Here is a 15,247-nt window from a genome sequence, read left to right as displayed (position 1 = left end):
ACTATCACCAGCATCCTTTTTGATATGTAAGGGTACACGGTGCCAGATTCTGGTCTCAGTTAAGAACATGTTGACTGGAAGGGCTGCTAAGATGAAACCTTTCCCTACAAGGGGTTACAGCATATTTCCCTTAGCCAACAAAATGTAGACATCTACTTGAATATAGTTGTTTTATGTACGGGCAAAAGTTTACAGCTCATGGAGCCGCAGAGGCACTTCCAGAGGGCAATGCAACCCATTGCCTTAAGAGGAGTCAAATTCCAGAGATCCTGATCCCTCATGCTTAATTATGAAGAGATCCTACATGACCAGTTTAGGCTCAGATACCTAACTTTAAGGCTTAAGTTAGATGCGGTGCTTGGTTTTGTTAAGCAGCATTGAATTCAGACACGCTTAAATCCAATCAAGGGTCCAAAGTTTTCACCATGAATAAGTATTTGGATGAAAAATATTGCTGTGTCTTACAGTACATCTCAAATTGTTCTGATATGTGTTGGGAAAGCCAGGGTACAGGTCTGAAAAACTGCACGTTTTTGGCTTTAGCAGATGCCAGTACTCAGCAAATGCTAGGAAGAGCCAAGCAAAACTCTTAAGATGAAACTAAAAATCCCCTGGGATCAAGGCAAATGAACTATTTTTAACGTAAAAGGAAAACGTGCCAAGAGAATAATATAGTTGGAACTACTTCCACGTTGTCAGGTCTGGAGCTCTTCCTAAATGTGTCTTCTGTGAAGAAAGACTATTTTCTGAAAAATCTAGAGACAAGAGCAAAATGCATGGGATTCCAAGAGACTCATTTGTTTAACGGCTACGAGCCCCCTAATATATGACACCTCTCACCAATTGTTACAGACTCAGGCTAGCTAAATAACATGGCTGGGAATAATGTAAAAGGGTTTTATTTACTTTAGTGATTTGAAGCTTCCTGTGGAAATAGCTCCCAGGTTTCCTGATGGAAGATTTTGTTTATCTTTGCCAAGCACCATCAGGAATCTCAAAATAAAATGCGCCTAGTGACATTGGGAAACCAGGGAGATAAGGCAGAGCTGTTCCTGTTTCACCCTCTGTAATTGCAAACACACCCATGGGCCTGCTGTGTGCCAGCAAAACAGCCCAAAATGTAGGGAAAGGGGCAGGCTGGAGGGAAGGGGGCTACCCCAGTTAAATTTGGCATAAAGGTGTTGTTTCAAAGACTGTTTCTGTATCAGCGAGCAGGAGAGCCTTCAGAAATCACCTTTCCACATCATTTTTACCACAGTCTCACAGCTACTTTTGTGCTCTGAACAAAGATTAGGTTTTAGAAATAAATTAGCGTGACGTCCATTTGACAGAGGCCATAGGAAAGAAAAGCTATAGCAGAGCCCATGGACTTCATGTCCTACACCCTCAGGCACAGGTCATAAAATTATACCACACTCAAACCTCCCAGAAACACATACGCAAGTTGCACTTCAAGACCCAAAATAGTGAGATTTACAATAACTCAAGAAAGGGCTTGTTCTTACTGGGTCCTCTCTGCTACACCTTCTTCCACTATTTCCTCAGATCTACCTTTCCTTGAAGGAGTGGAACATGCCACTGCCAAACTAGGGTTGCTGGGACAAGCTCTGCCTTCCCACCACCTTCCCAACAGTTTCTGCCTGTAGAAAAGAGACTCCTCACACCACCACAGCTGCTTCACTGGAGCACATGTGTTCTCTAGTCCCCAGGACAAGGCCTGAAGAAGACTGCCTCCATGGAAAGGAATTCTTCCTGTTCAGGACAGGCTTTGTCTCCATTTGCTCTTTGGAGTCTTTTCTGGCTTGTCCCTTTTACAGAGGGCAGCAGCTCCTCTTCCTACAAGGGATCACCTTCTCCTGCTTAGACACTTCTCTTACACTTACTTTTTTGTGGTTCAGGCTAGCTTCATATGGCACCAGCAGACCCAACAACATAAGATAAACTAGCCCCAAGCTGTCATATGAGACCTGAAGTATTGGTTTTGGACTCATCAGAAGGAAATACTTTGCAGTGTCCTGTTCACATCCATCAGCAGTTAGGGCTCTCGCTTGTTTGTTCCCTCCATGTGTTTTTCAGCAAATGCTGGACGCATTTGTTTCATTGACGTGAAACGCAGGCTGTTACCCAGCCACAGCAGTTTGGTCTCAGCTTGATGGAGGAGAATTATAATCACACCGTGCGAGCCCAACTGACGTACTACGTGCGCAAACCAGAAGAATGAGACTAACTTGATTATTGTAAGGACAGCAGTGTTTAAACAAGCTGCCTTCAATCAGTGCCACCGAGTGTCAATGGGCGATCAGGACTTTCCATGTTACACAACCGAAATGCTCATCTCCAGGACATCAAAGGACAAATGCATTCCAACTTCACCACCCTATATAGAAAGTTTGCTTCTAGTCAAGATATTAAGAATTTCCAAGCCATAATAAAGCAGCCACTCCTGGCCCTGAACAACAGCCAATACAAGAGTCTTCAAAGGAAATTCGTAATATTCTGCACGTTCTCATGCAAGTTTTGGTATCAAGGAGAAGGATTTCCTTCTATCCCTGGGCAAGATCTAAGAATGTGTGATATAAGTAGGGAAACTCCTTCACATCACAACACTAAAATATCTGAAACCACCATCAAAACTTTGATAGGGACATTTGGGTACAGCGAATGGGGCCTGCCAAACTTCAGCTTCATTTGCTTTCAGGATCTTCCATGGACATTTTGAAGACTGAGGGCTAAGAGCTAGAGAAGGCCAAGTTCAGCATCTTACACATTAAAAGAGCAACAGCCTCAGTGACTGACTCTCAATGACTGCACAAAGGTGCATGTGAAGCCCCCACATAAAGATGAGAATACAGCTCCATTGGCACATTAATTTATGGAGAACTATGAGTCGTTGTTTAGCTTTCTGTCCAAACAGACATTATGTAAGGATAGGGACGAAAGCAAAACTGTGATTTGAGAGCGGGGACAGCAGACATCTTCAAGGTGGCAAATGTTCTCGTCACATCAATTAATAGAACATGGAGATGTTCTTCTTGTTTCTGTATTTTAACAAACAACCTGCCTATGTGACACTTATCTGCTCATACTTCAGTAACTACTTCTCGTGCTTGTTATCGCTTTTCTATATTATAGATAATTGGCACTTTCTAAACGTCTAACATTTCTAGTCAGAATATTTAAAAAATAAAAATTTTGATCCACAAAATAGGGAAGGGGGACATTTTTCAAACAAGTCTTTTTTTTTTTTTTTTAACCCAAATCTAGTGAGTGTGTGCCTACTCTCTTTTGATATCTCTCAGTATAGTAACAGAATGAGTTTCACTAAAATCACTCATCAGAATGATAAGCGAGAGACTGACAACAAAAACAGATAAGAGAAACAACAAAAATTAAATGGGATACATTAAAGTTATTTTTCCCTTTTCGCTTCAAGATTATAATTTTGGGATTAAAGTATCATAATATTTTAATCTTTTTGTCTTTTCTCATATTTCGGAATGAACTGTTTGTCTTTAATGACCTACACTGAAAGTTGTCATCAGCCTAAGCGCTCTGTGAACTACCACTTCGTTAACAAAACCAAAATAACATCTTTCACCAGAAAACAAATCCTATGTTATGGCACCTGCAGACATTGTGCTGATAAATCATGTAGTGGTTATTCTCAAAAACTCATCGTGATTTTTTCAGTCATTTCTGAAATCAAATATTTAATCATTCATTTCTGAACCTGCAATCACTTGCATGCATCTAGTAATAGAAAAGTAGCTGGAAACATACTCATATGTGCAGCTAACATAGTCTTCTCAGTGCCGTGGACCAAGTGACATCCAAGGCTGTCTATCTCAGAAGAGAGAACAAAACTCTCTAATTTGTACCCCGTCACTTTTCTACCTACAAGTTGCCATAGTCCCTGAGAGCTGTGAGGATCTGCCCAGGTACCCCAAGCATCCCTCCTGCAGCACCACACTGCCTACAGACTCTGGCACTTCTCTGAGCATGATGTTGTGAGATCTCCTGGCTGGCAGTAGGATGAGGCTATAGACACCATCAGTGTTACACGCTTACTTGTGTATGAAAATACAGTAAAATTTCATGTATGGGATGATTGGAGAGGCTAGGTGATTTAAAAGAGGGAATTACAGGTTGCCATATTTGTGATCAACTTGTGTCATGGTGGGATACTTGATGGAAGGATGAGTTATTCACCAAATTTGGTGTCCTTCTTAGAAATCCAGACCAGCTGCTGTGACCCTTACAGGATCACCCAAAAGCATGGTATGAGTTTACAGTTGCACACATTACAACAATTCTCCAATTGTGGTATATGAAAAAGCCACAACTGCCTAATAGTTATAATCCCAGGACCAGGAAACACATTTGGCTCTAGTGGGGACTAGATCTTACCTGTTACAATAAAGCTGACATTTCTTTCGGCTTTTCCCACTTTATTGGATGCCACACAGCTGTAGATTCCAGAAGATTTGGCTTCAGCTACAACGAGAGTGCTAGCAGTCTGTGAAAGAAAGAAGAGGGTTAACTCTCATTGGATCAGGAACTCAGTTAAAGCTTCCCTTTTCTTTTTCCTAAGTCACCGTTGACAGTCCCATGATTCAGTCTCTGCTTTCATCCAGTGATGGGCACCACTGGGGCTATTTAAAGGAGATGTCACCATATACAGTTTTGGAAAGAAGGAAGAATAACAGAAAACAAGCTCCTTGGGAGACCCTTATATTATCAGAGCCATCATAACCAAAAATCTTTGAATGTGTCTTTCAGGTTGATTTATCTTTTGCGGCTGATGTAATGATAAGCTACAAAACATGAAATGTGATGCACCGTGGTTCACCAGAGGAGATGAGCAGCCTGTAGGGCAGTCAGACTGCAAAGGGAATAGGTGAGGAATTGGATAATGATGGGAAAAAATTAGCTCTGTTTGGCACTAAATACATCTTACTTTTCTTTCATTTTCTCAAGCAAATGTTGGGTGAGGAAAGACAGGGGCAAAAAAGGTGTTTACTCAGCCTCTTCTGGAATATTTCCTCTTATTTGACTTAATATTTCTATTATTAAAAATATGTTTGTTTTTTTCACATTGTATTCTATCACCATATTAAGAGGTTAGTCCTCTAAATACTTTCACAAAGTGGTATGACTTGCAAGATGAGACCTTAGAAGGCCAGGGAACAACAACACCTGAAGGGCCTTTAGAAAAATAAAAATCATTGTAATAATGAGACATACCTTCATGGTGATGGAAAACCATGGTCTAATGGCTTGGGCACTAAGTGAAAGAAGAAAGTTATGCAGAAACAATAGAGGTGTCATTCTGATATGGAGCTCAGCAGTGAGACATGCTCTCAGATGCAATTTAGCTTAATTTCCTGTCTTTCTGTCTCCATTTTACTTCTTCTGTAAAACATGTGTTGGCTGGAGTTACAGGCAGAGCTGGGAGAGTGACGAAAGGAAATTGTGGCCATGGAATCCCGTTGTTTGGAATTATTTGGCTTTTCTAAAAACCTTCAAAATCATTTTTGTGCAATTAATACATTCTTTTAAGTCTGCCTGATTGCTGGAGTCCACAGACAAGCACAAGAGGGTGAGTCAGTAATAAATAAGGACCAGTTATCTACATTTCTACATAAACACTGCCTGAAGATTTGTACTACTATGTCTCCTACTCAGAGACTTCATGGCTATCCCCGAAACTCCTTGCTGAACCCCTAAATAATTTAGATCTTCTGGTTTCCCAAAACATTCTTTAGTAGAAAGTCTATTACTTTTCCTACTCCTTGAGCAAACACAGTGGAGTCAAGTTGTTTGACTTTGGCTTATTTGCCCCGTGACAAATTCAAGACTACAAGAGATGCTAACACCTCCTCTACCCTGTTAAGCTGTCTCAATGGTCTGTCTGCTAACAAACTACATCTCGTTTCCAGCTAGAATTTTTCTAACCTACCTTTCTGGTAGAGATGAAAGAGGCTCAGTAATACCAGATAGATAATTATGGCCCTTAAAAAAAAAATCATCCCGTTTTGCTTAATTCAGTAGACTGACCTCTACAAATTCCTAATTATAAAGCACGGGTCCAGCCCTGTCTATATTTTGTCGTTCTCTTTGAATTCCTTGCAGTTTTTAAACATAATTTTGTAAAGTGTGGACACGGGGCCCAGTGGCAGGATTCCTGAAGCCCTTTTATCAACACTAACTCAGAACAGAAGGAAGTCCTGTAACATCTGCCAGAGGGCTAACGTGGGTGGTTAAACACCGCTTCTGCTGTCCCAGACTTTCCACCACAAAATTAGCTTTTTTGGCGTTAGTTGCCATTACCTCATAGCAACTCTACCCAGGTAGGAACAGTGACCTAAAATGCACAGTGAAGGAATATGAAACTCGTACTCTCTGACTCTAAGGCACCTGTCTTTATCCTACTACATCCAGAACTGGTGCATTTCTGAGCCTCAAGAATTCCTGTCTACTATTCCTCCCACAATTAGTTCAATGGTTTGGAAATTTTTCTGCAGTATCAAACTATATTTTGTCCTGACATTATCAGGTATTAGATTTTAATGAAAAATTGTGCACCCTATCAGATTTTTACTGCTCCAGCCCACTATGACGTGATTATTGCTTTTATTGCACTGAGGATGGCACATACAGTTACACATCAGGAGTACGACTGCAGTTACTGACTGGAGCGGTTATAGATTATGCCTTTTCTTGCATATTAAATGTACCTTGAGAACACTCCTCGGCACTGAAATTCAGTAATTTAAACTGAATGCTTTTCCTCAGCATTGTTTTGGTTTTGACCAACTTGCACTGTCCCAAATACTCCTCTAGCATGGGCCAAGGATCACTCCCAACAGGCAACTCCCATGCAACCAGCATCTTTTGGAGGGTACGGGAGATAAATGTTATGAACACAGGCCTTAGTGCCAGAAAGCACTCATTGGTATGTTTATTTGACTAAGGCAAAAAAAGCCATAGTGTCTAAGAAAAAGCAAGACTGACTTTGCAACAGAACAGAATATTTCAGAGACAACATGTCCCTGCATAAATCTTTTAGCTTATAAATTAGTCATAAGGATAAGATAACATCTCTTTAAATAGTTTGTGAGCCCTCCAGTGGTGCAGTCTGTGTTCTGCATTGTGGATGCCAGCCAAAACCCACCAGAGAAGCAGTGTGTACAAAACTAAGCCTGGCATGCTGTTGTTTATTGAGCAATTACGTCTTTTAGAGATCAGTCTGTGCTACGTGGTTCCTCTATACAGCTATTGCTGTAAAAGGAGCAAGAGAAAAAAAATTTTGAAGCCTTTTTTTCATCTGGCTTCGCAACAGAGAGTTTTAGGCCCTGGATTCGCAACCACGTGGTATGCAGAAAGGCAAATCCGGTTGCCACGATCAGACAGAAAAGGGCAAATCCTTCCTGGCATGCTTGGCATCTTGAGCATCGTTTGTCCCCAAACTCCATTTACCAGCAAAGCTTTGATCCTTTATTCCTCCTTTCTGCACCCATCATCTCAGCTGAAGCACCACCAGGCTCATCTCAAAGCCAGGGGCTGGGGAAGTAAATCCCACACTGCTGCTGCTTTTGCCAGCCAAGAAAAGAGGAATGAGAGATGGAAGAGGAATTTACAGATTTGTTTGTGGTAGAAACTGATGAGGAAAAGACTGGGGGGAGGAGGGGGGGAGGAGAGTGCAAAGCAACTGGCATGATAGCTGTGCTCAGAGTCAGGGTGGGCCAATCTTCCCCCTGGAGGCTCTGCTTGAATTTCTCGCGTCTCAAAGTAGCTTAGATAGAGGATTCCCCCTGCTCCAGCTGATGGCAGAGAAGCAAGAGGAGGCTTCAGAACATGGATGGTAACTTGACTTTTTCCTGACTCCTAGAAAGCCTCTGTAGACACAGGCTCCATCCAGAGAGTGCTGTGGTAATTTCTCTAAACAGCCCATACATTTAAAAACCAAAATACTGTCCTTTCAGCATCGAGCAGGTTAGTGCAAGTCTGCCAAATATTGTTGATTCCCTCCCAGTTATGCGTTTAAGAAAACATATTTGTTAAAAAAAAATTGAAATAAATGAAAATATGCTCTCCTCACCCCCTTGGATTTATCTTTAGCTAAAGGACCCATGTTGAAATAGTGGCAGCGCACCATTGGCTTGTTCTGCTTATGCCAAAGACATACGATCTGCATGCCTCACGTGCTGGTGAGGAGCATCAGTGCAAAACATCTGGACAGCACGCTTCACCTTCAGGACCACCACAGAAGAAACACCAAAGTATCTTCAGTAGCAGGAAATGAACACAGGCAGGAGAGAACCTCCTTCCCCCTCGGGTCAGACAGGCAAGTCACTGCTGTTAGAGCTGTGGTTTCCCTCTGCGTCCAGCGTCGTCCAGCTCGAACAGGCCATGAGACTAAATGCAGATGGCTGACTGGTGAGAAAATCACGCTACAGACAGCTATTCCATGGGCACCCCCTGCCCTCCTTTCCCAGGCCACGGGTGGAGTAAGGCAGTGCTGGATTCACACCTCCCTCGTGCACCGAGGGCCAAGAGCAGGCAGGTGCCAAGTCCTGCTGGTTTTAATCTCACCAAGGGCTCAGCTCATCTGGCACCTCCCAGCGATCTCCTTAAAAGTGTTGACAGCCATTCTAGTAGCACTCAGGAAGGCCCCAGGAGAAGTTACAATGTGCTGAAAGAGAGGCATGCTGCGCTCCCACTGCTATCTTTAGCCTGGCTTCCTAGGAAGATCACACTGTCTGTCTGTCCATCTTTCTGCCAGCCCGTCCACCTGTCTGCCAGTATCCTCTCCTTCCCCATGCCCTCAGTAATTTTTGAACACATTGCCCAGTTTCAACCAAAATTGACAGACAACTCAAAGCCCCTATGGTCTCAGGCATTTCAGGAAAACCAGCGGTTGAGTGGAGGAGGAAGATCAAAATAAGTGTTGTTGTAGTGAGCTAAAGCAGCTTTCTCTTCTGCTTTGGGTTCCAGATGGCCAATCAACACAGATGTACTGGCCAGACAGCTGACATGTGTAAGGACTGAGAGCAGACACAACACATGCTTCCTCATCTCATCAGTAATGCGGGGACACGGAAGAGAGCTAGAAGTTTAGGGTTTAGCATAGAAGACGCAGGAGAGATGGACCCATCTATTTTGCATGGTCATGCCTTATTGGTCGTGTCCAAAAGGGATTGACTCTTCTGACAACCTTGCACTCCACCTTTATGGTGGATGGTCACAATTTTTAATACTACCCACAGTCAGCACATGCCAGGTTGACCCATCATCGCCAGCCAAACCGGAGATGGACAAGAGTGAGCCTAGGTTTGGTCTTGCAGAATTTTGTTACCGGCTTTTCATTTTCCCTGAAGTCAAGTGGCTTTGTCACTCACAAGAGATGGGATCACTAAAAACTTGTGTCAGTAAGGTATTTATGCAGTGGAAAACAAGGCCATATATAAACATATCGCTCTACATACACATACAGATATGAATGATAAACCACAACTTCATGTATTACTATTCTTTATACGCAGTTCCTCGAGGCATGCACTGTGACACAGACCCAGCTTTCACGGTACCTGTTATTGTCAGTGGAACCCCAGTATTTGCTAGCAGCAGAGGGATGGGGCAGTCAGGGACTTTCTGTCTCATTTCAGGTTCTCAAGAATGAGGCTCTAGTAGGTTATTTCCCCAAACCAAGGTTTTTTTTTTCTACTCGCTCCAACTTTTCCCTGTACTCAATTGCCCTCCTGTCTACTTATCCTTCCCTTGGATTTATCATCCTTTCTTATTGGCCAACACATTCTACTCTCTCTCATCTGAACTTGCCTTCTGTGCACTCTCCATGCCCAGGATCTTTGTCCACCTCTCCTGCAGCTCCCTATCCCTTGTACCCCAGTACAAGGAGTACTGTCTTCTTCTTTCAAAGCTGTCGATAACCCAGTGTGTGCCTGCACACAGAGGAGAGAACACATACCTGATATGTATGCCGTGATACCAATGAACACACCGGCCCTTTGTACCTCATTATTGCAGGTCATTCACAGGTTGACATTTTAATGAACTCTGATTATGCTAAGGGTGGTAATAATGAGCATGAGCCCTGAGTTATACATAGCAGTTAGCTTTAGCTGGGAACACTGAGAAGTGATGGTTTTTAGCAGCTGAATGACAGGAGAGTGTCTGTGACCTGTTTACACGATAAGCCTAAGAATAGCTCAACCTTGTAGGAAGTCACTGGAATGTCCAACAAAATGAGAATGAAAACTTTGGGTGGGGGAATCAACTCACTTCAAGAGTTCTCTTATGATTAAGTATTATGGCTTATGTTACAAAGTTCTTCCATTATACCACTCAAGTTTCTCAATGTGCGTTTAGAGAGGCTTCAGCGGAAACGTTACTAAAACACTGTTGTTGTCAAGGTTTCTCTGTCACCAGAAGAATAATGCAGCACAGGCTTCCTGCATTACTTTAACTGTACAGACACAGGGTTTGAGGTTTTTCTAACTTTAAAAATATACTTGTGGCTACCTTGATAACCACAGACAAACAAACAACCAATCAACCTACCACAGTGAAAAGCCAAACTGGAGACACTCAGATGTTGCACATACAGGAAATGGGTGGAACTGGCACAATGTCTTTAAGCAAGGTGAAAACAGCTACCTTGATTGCTAAAAGAAACCTTTTGACTATTCCTTGTTCTTCTCTTCCCTTGATTACAATAATCTCATCCTGTGGTCACCCCCATTTCTCCTTTCATGCTAACCCAAATGTGCAACTTTTTGAGGTTCTTCATCCATTTCCTACTGCTTTGTCTCCCATGTCTTTGTTGTTTCCATTGAGCTTTAGGATTGTTTTTACCATGCTTGCTATGCTTGGATGTGGAAGTGGGATAGACACTGTTTAGATAGCAGGACGCCATTGACGTGGAAGTGCCTCAGAGAGCTGTTCATAGCTGTTTGCAGTAGCAGAACTGCTCACAGTAGCAGTCCATCAGAGCCAGACACTTGTGATGACATGCTCCATTCAGAGAGCCCAGTGCTATTAACAGTCTTACAATATCTCAGCAGATGAGGAAGGGTTTTGTCTGAACTGTGTCCCTTTGAGTTTGCTTTGGGAGACCAAGAATGACTCTTGGACTGCAAAGAGTGAAAAGCTATAGGTTCCCACGAAAAAAAAAAAGAAATCCTGGATGCTCTAGAGAAGCTGTGTGTGCACAAATCATGCAACTCACGGCTTGGCCGGGAACCCAGGCTGAGAGAGCATTTTCTACTCACAATAGCAATCCAGCCGTGCTTGAAAAGCTATGGAAGAGCAGCAGAAATGAAGAAACCTTAGAAAAGCTGTGAGAAAGCCGAGCAAAGAGATTGTTTCATTAACCTCCCCTTCCCCATAGGGACTAGGAGGAATAAAGCAATGCAAGGTAGACCTTTCTTAGTTGAACTAAACAGCATGAAAACAAGGAATATCAAGGAGAACCACTAAGTTCCACTGCAAAACTTTCCATGTAACACATGCAGACTCCATTCCTTGGTTCATTTCTGGGTACATTTTTAAAAAAGGGCTGCTTGCCAAAAACTTCAAGCAAAACCTGCCGTTCTGCCACAAGGACCCATTATTAGCTTCTTCCTCCAGGGAGGAATTTATTTTTTGTTGACTGGAAGTTGCTTTGACATTTCAGCCACTCCTCTTCCGCTGACTCCAAAACGCATGGCACACAAGGAGAATGAGGTCTGGTCGTTAGACAGCTCCTTCTACACCCTGTGAGCAGGTAAGACTTCACCTATAGCATGGCTAGACGCCTTCTGGAAAATAATTGGTTCTCACCATCTTTTGTTCATCATTCCCCCTTTGGAACAGACTGTGTCTTCCTGTGCCTGAAATGATTTCCCTTTCCTCCTTCAAATCCCTTCTTATGCCCCATATTTCAAGTGCTTTCCTACTATAGTCTCCCCTAGGAGGCTGTTCGCTCCCATCTCTGCCTTGATCTTTAAGCACTTAGAGGTGGCCAGCTAAATAGAGCAAATGCCTCACTGGGATCCAGCCCGTTCCCATGTGCTGGAACGGTGCCACGAACACCTGTGGTACTTTCTAAATAATACAACAGCAGGAGAAAATGCGGTCCCAGGCCTGATTCTTGGCTGCGCGCAAAGCCCTATTTGTTCTGCAGTGTGTGAAAGGGCCCTAACATGAGAGGAATTACAGTTTATATCCACTTTCACATGCAGAAAACTGAAGGCAGCCATCAAAGAAAGGAGTCTTATATCCCCAGTGCCCTTAGAATTACAAAACCCATTTCAATGTCCTTAGGAATGACAGGTCTAGAATAAGGTAGGCTTTAAAATTTATGACCTCTTCAGCCATTACTGCCACTAATAAATCTAGTCTGTGAAACCAGGTGCTGTGACAGTGGCATGGCGCTGTGCATCTTCGCCTGAGCTCCTCCGTAGCACAGGCTACACAACCACACCAAATCAGTCTCACGTATAACCCAGGGAAGTGCAGTTAATCTAGGGCATCCTTGAGGAAAACACCTTGATTTAAAGGCTTTAACTGATGGAGAATCCTCCGTGGCCCTTGGCAGGTTAGTCTTATTGGCTCTCTCCCACATTAGACACCAACACACGACAGGCCTACACATCCTTCAGAATTGCCTGCATCTCCCCATGGCCCATAAAAGGATGCTTGATTTGGACTAGACACTTAACATTTAGGCAGTTAATGCAGCTGGGATGAATCCCACCATGCTGTCTCTGACTGAGATCTCTCTTTGCTTCTGTAATCTGGATTCATTTGGCCCTTTAAATTTTTTATTGCAAGAGAAGACCTGGTCATCTAATAATCTAGGACCACATCTGTGAATAAACTCTCTAATGAGAGTAAATTGTTTAATTCTCATAGGAAAAACAACAGGAAATTGTGCAATGTCACAAAATGAAGCAAAGATGGCCTGGAACCCTGCCCCTGTGCTCCTGAGGTGCCCCAAGATACTACAGACCAGCAACAAAGCAGATACGGTGAATCCCGCTGATTCTATCTAGGAAAGCAGGTATAGTGAATCCCACCGATACACTCTCCTGGCATGTCATTTACCTTAATATGACTGCATGCAGGAATAAGTACATCTCTACATCTCAGCAGATAAATACCAAGTATGGAAGTTAATTGCATATATGCAGCTCTTCAGATCTAAACAATATAAAAATACTGGCTCCTTTACTGTAACCTCAATAGCATCTTACAGTCCCTTTTCAACACAAGCTGTCACACGGAAAGAGTATTGGCTCCCAGGAATCATACCTTATTTTTGCCCTCTATTACAGCCGTTCGCTCAGTGATGGTCTGGATCCTGTTTCCTATGTTGCTGCCAGCTTTCAGGATGAAAGATCCTTCGGTATAAGAGCAAAAGCCACGCCTGAAGACAACAAAAATTGAAGTTTTACTGACTTGGTGATAGACTGAAACATTCAACACGTAAGACAAAATAATTCTTCTGGAAACAGTGATCAGTCAGAGAAACTTTTGCAGGTGCTGTGATGACCAGGCAAGTTTAGTTACTCTTCATAAAATCTTCAGGTTTGGAGCCTGATGGTTGGATCCACTTCCACAGCCCCTCCTTGAACATTAGCTCTCTGGAGTCAGTGTTAACATTTAACCCACAGTGCCTGAGAGGTCAGAATTTACAATCTGAGCCTAATTATAGGGCTGTGCAAGACCAACATTCCATTTCCAATGCTCCTGTTTTCAGCCATTGTCATGGTTCAGGCTTGGCTTCAAACATGAGTTCATATTATTTTCAGCCTTAAATTCAAGACAAATTATATTTGTTTCAGGATCTGTTCCGTAACGTATTGGATGCTGTTTTACTATGTGCAGATTCATTTAGTTATCATGAAAAATGATGCAAGTTCTCATTTCTGAATGTTTTCTTTAGTTCAGTTTACAAAACGGCAAAATATCAATACTGAGGTTCAATGATTGTAAGACACACAGTAAAAATAACCATAATCCTGCAAATCAGAAAAACAAAGTTAAACAAGACTGTACTTAATTGCCAAAGGGACTTAAATGTTCATTTAATCTGAAAAAAAAATCAAAGTCATGTTAATGAATGGAAATCTCAGGGAAAAAAATATTTTTGCCTTACGCAACAAATTGGCTTGTAATCAGAACACTCAGGTGTGGTCATGGTAGAGCTAATTTGTTTCCCAAAGCCTAATTTGGTACACATGGAAATAAACACATTGGAATGCTTCTTAAATGCTGTCTGTCCCTATTCTTCTTTGAGATTATCTAGTTTTGCTTTTCATCCAAAATTTACTTGTTGCTTGTTCAATTCCAGCTTCAACGGTAGAGCTTAACCCTTCAGCAGGGTCAAGCTCTTTCAAATATGATATGTTCCTTTGATCTTCCATGAATTTGAAAGATAACGACTGTAGTATCTGTAATCAAATAGTTCTGATACGTACATCAGTTGTTTGAAGAAATGACCTTTAAAGACCAGGGACTGGATAACGGCATGTGATCCAATCCTGACCAAAGAACGAGGTTTATTTCCCTTCAGCTAACTGTGCAGCTTGCTTAAACTTTGTGTTGTTTATAATATCAACGGTACACTAACTTTACACGCTTGTTTTTAATTGCACAGCGTTGCGTCAGACTGGCCACTGTCTTAGCAGATATTACAGCTTAAAGAAATGATGATATGTAAACTAACTTGGGCTGCGATCATTAGCACAGATATATGATCGTCTGCCCAAATTTCTTAACATACATTGAGAGGCCCAATGAGCTGAAAAAGCCAAAAAACAGAAGCAGGCTATTGTTATTCATGCACGGAGGAATGACAAGGAGCAATGGCATGGCAAGAAAGCCCTATCTGCACAACCATTTCTTCCAGACTCTGGTTTAAAAACCAACTTCTAATACATGATTGTTGAGACCAGGGTGGATGAAAGACACCTGCACTATGACAGTTGATGCATTCAGATGGGCAAAAATGGTTAGAAATGGTTCAGAAAGGTAGATGCCATTTACTTTGCACATTTGCTTTAAGATAATGCTTTAAGAAGTCTGTTTTTGTAACAAGATTAGAACACAGAAGACATGATAATGTTGGTACGTCGATAACATTTCCATGCCATAGCAGATGTCAGAACTTATTTCATGATGCCGGTTACTGTAGGCATACAAACAGGCAGGATCAAAGGCACGTCCGTGTGACTGGATATTT

At 42.3% G+C, this 15,247-nt stretch overlaps 1 protein-coding gene across 1 annotated transcript in view; it reads right to left on the bottom strand.

Annotated features, from left to right (window-relative positions):
• Positions 1-15,247, bottom strand: part of FLT1 (fms related receptor tyrosine kinase 1) — a 113,910-nt gene that overhangs the window by 45,960 nt on the left and 52,703 nt on the right. The window contains exons 11-12 of the mRNA XM_082498638.1: positions 13,315-13,429; positions 4,408-4,516 (exon numbers count right to left, since the gene is read on the bottom strand). Of these exons, the coding sequence (XP_082354764.1) occupies positions 4,408-4,516; positions 13,315-13,429 (224 nt within the window). The remainder of the gene's footprint in view (positions 1-4,407; positions 4,517-13,314; positions 13,430-15,247) is intronic.

This window comes from Vanellus vanellus, assembly GCF_965231255.1.
Source record: "Vanellus vanellus genome assembly, chromosome: 1".
Lineage (NCBI taxonomy): Eukaryota > Metazoa > Chordata > Aves > Charadriiformes > Charadriidae > Vanellus > Vanellus vanellus.
This window is presented reverse-complemented; position numbering and strand designations above follow the sequence as displayed.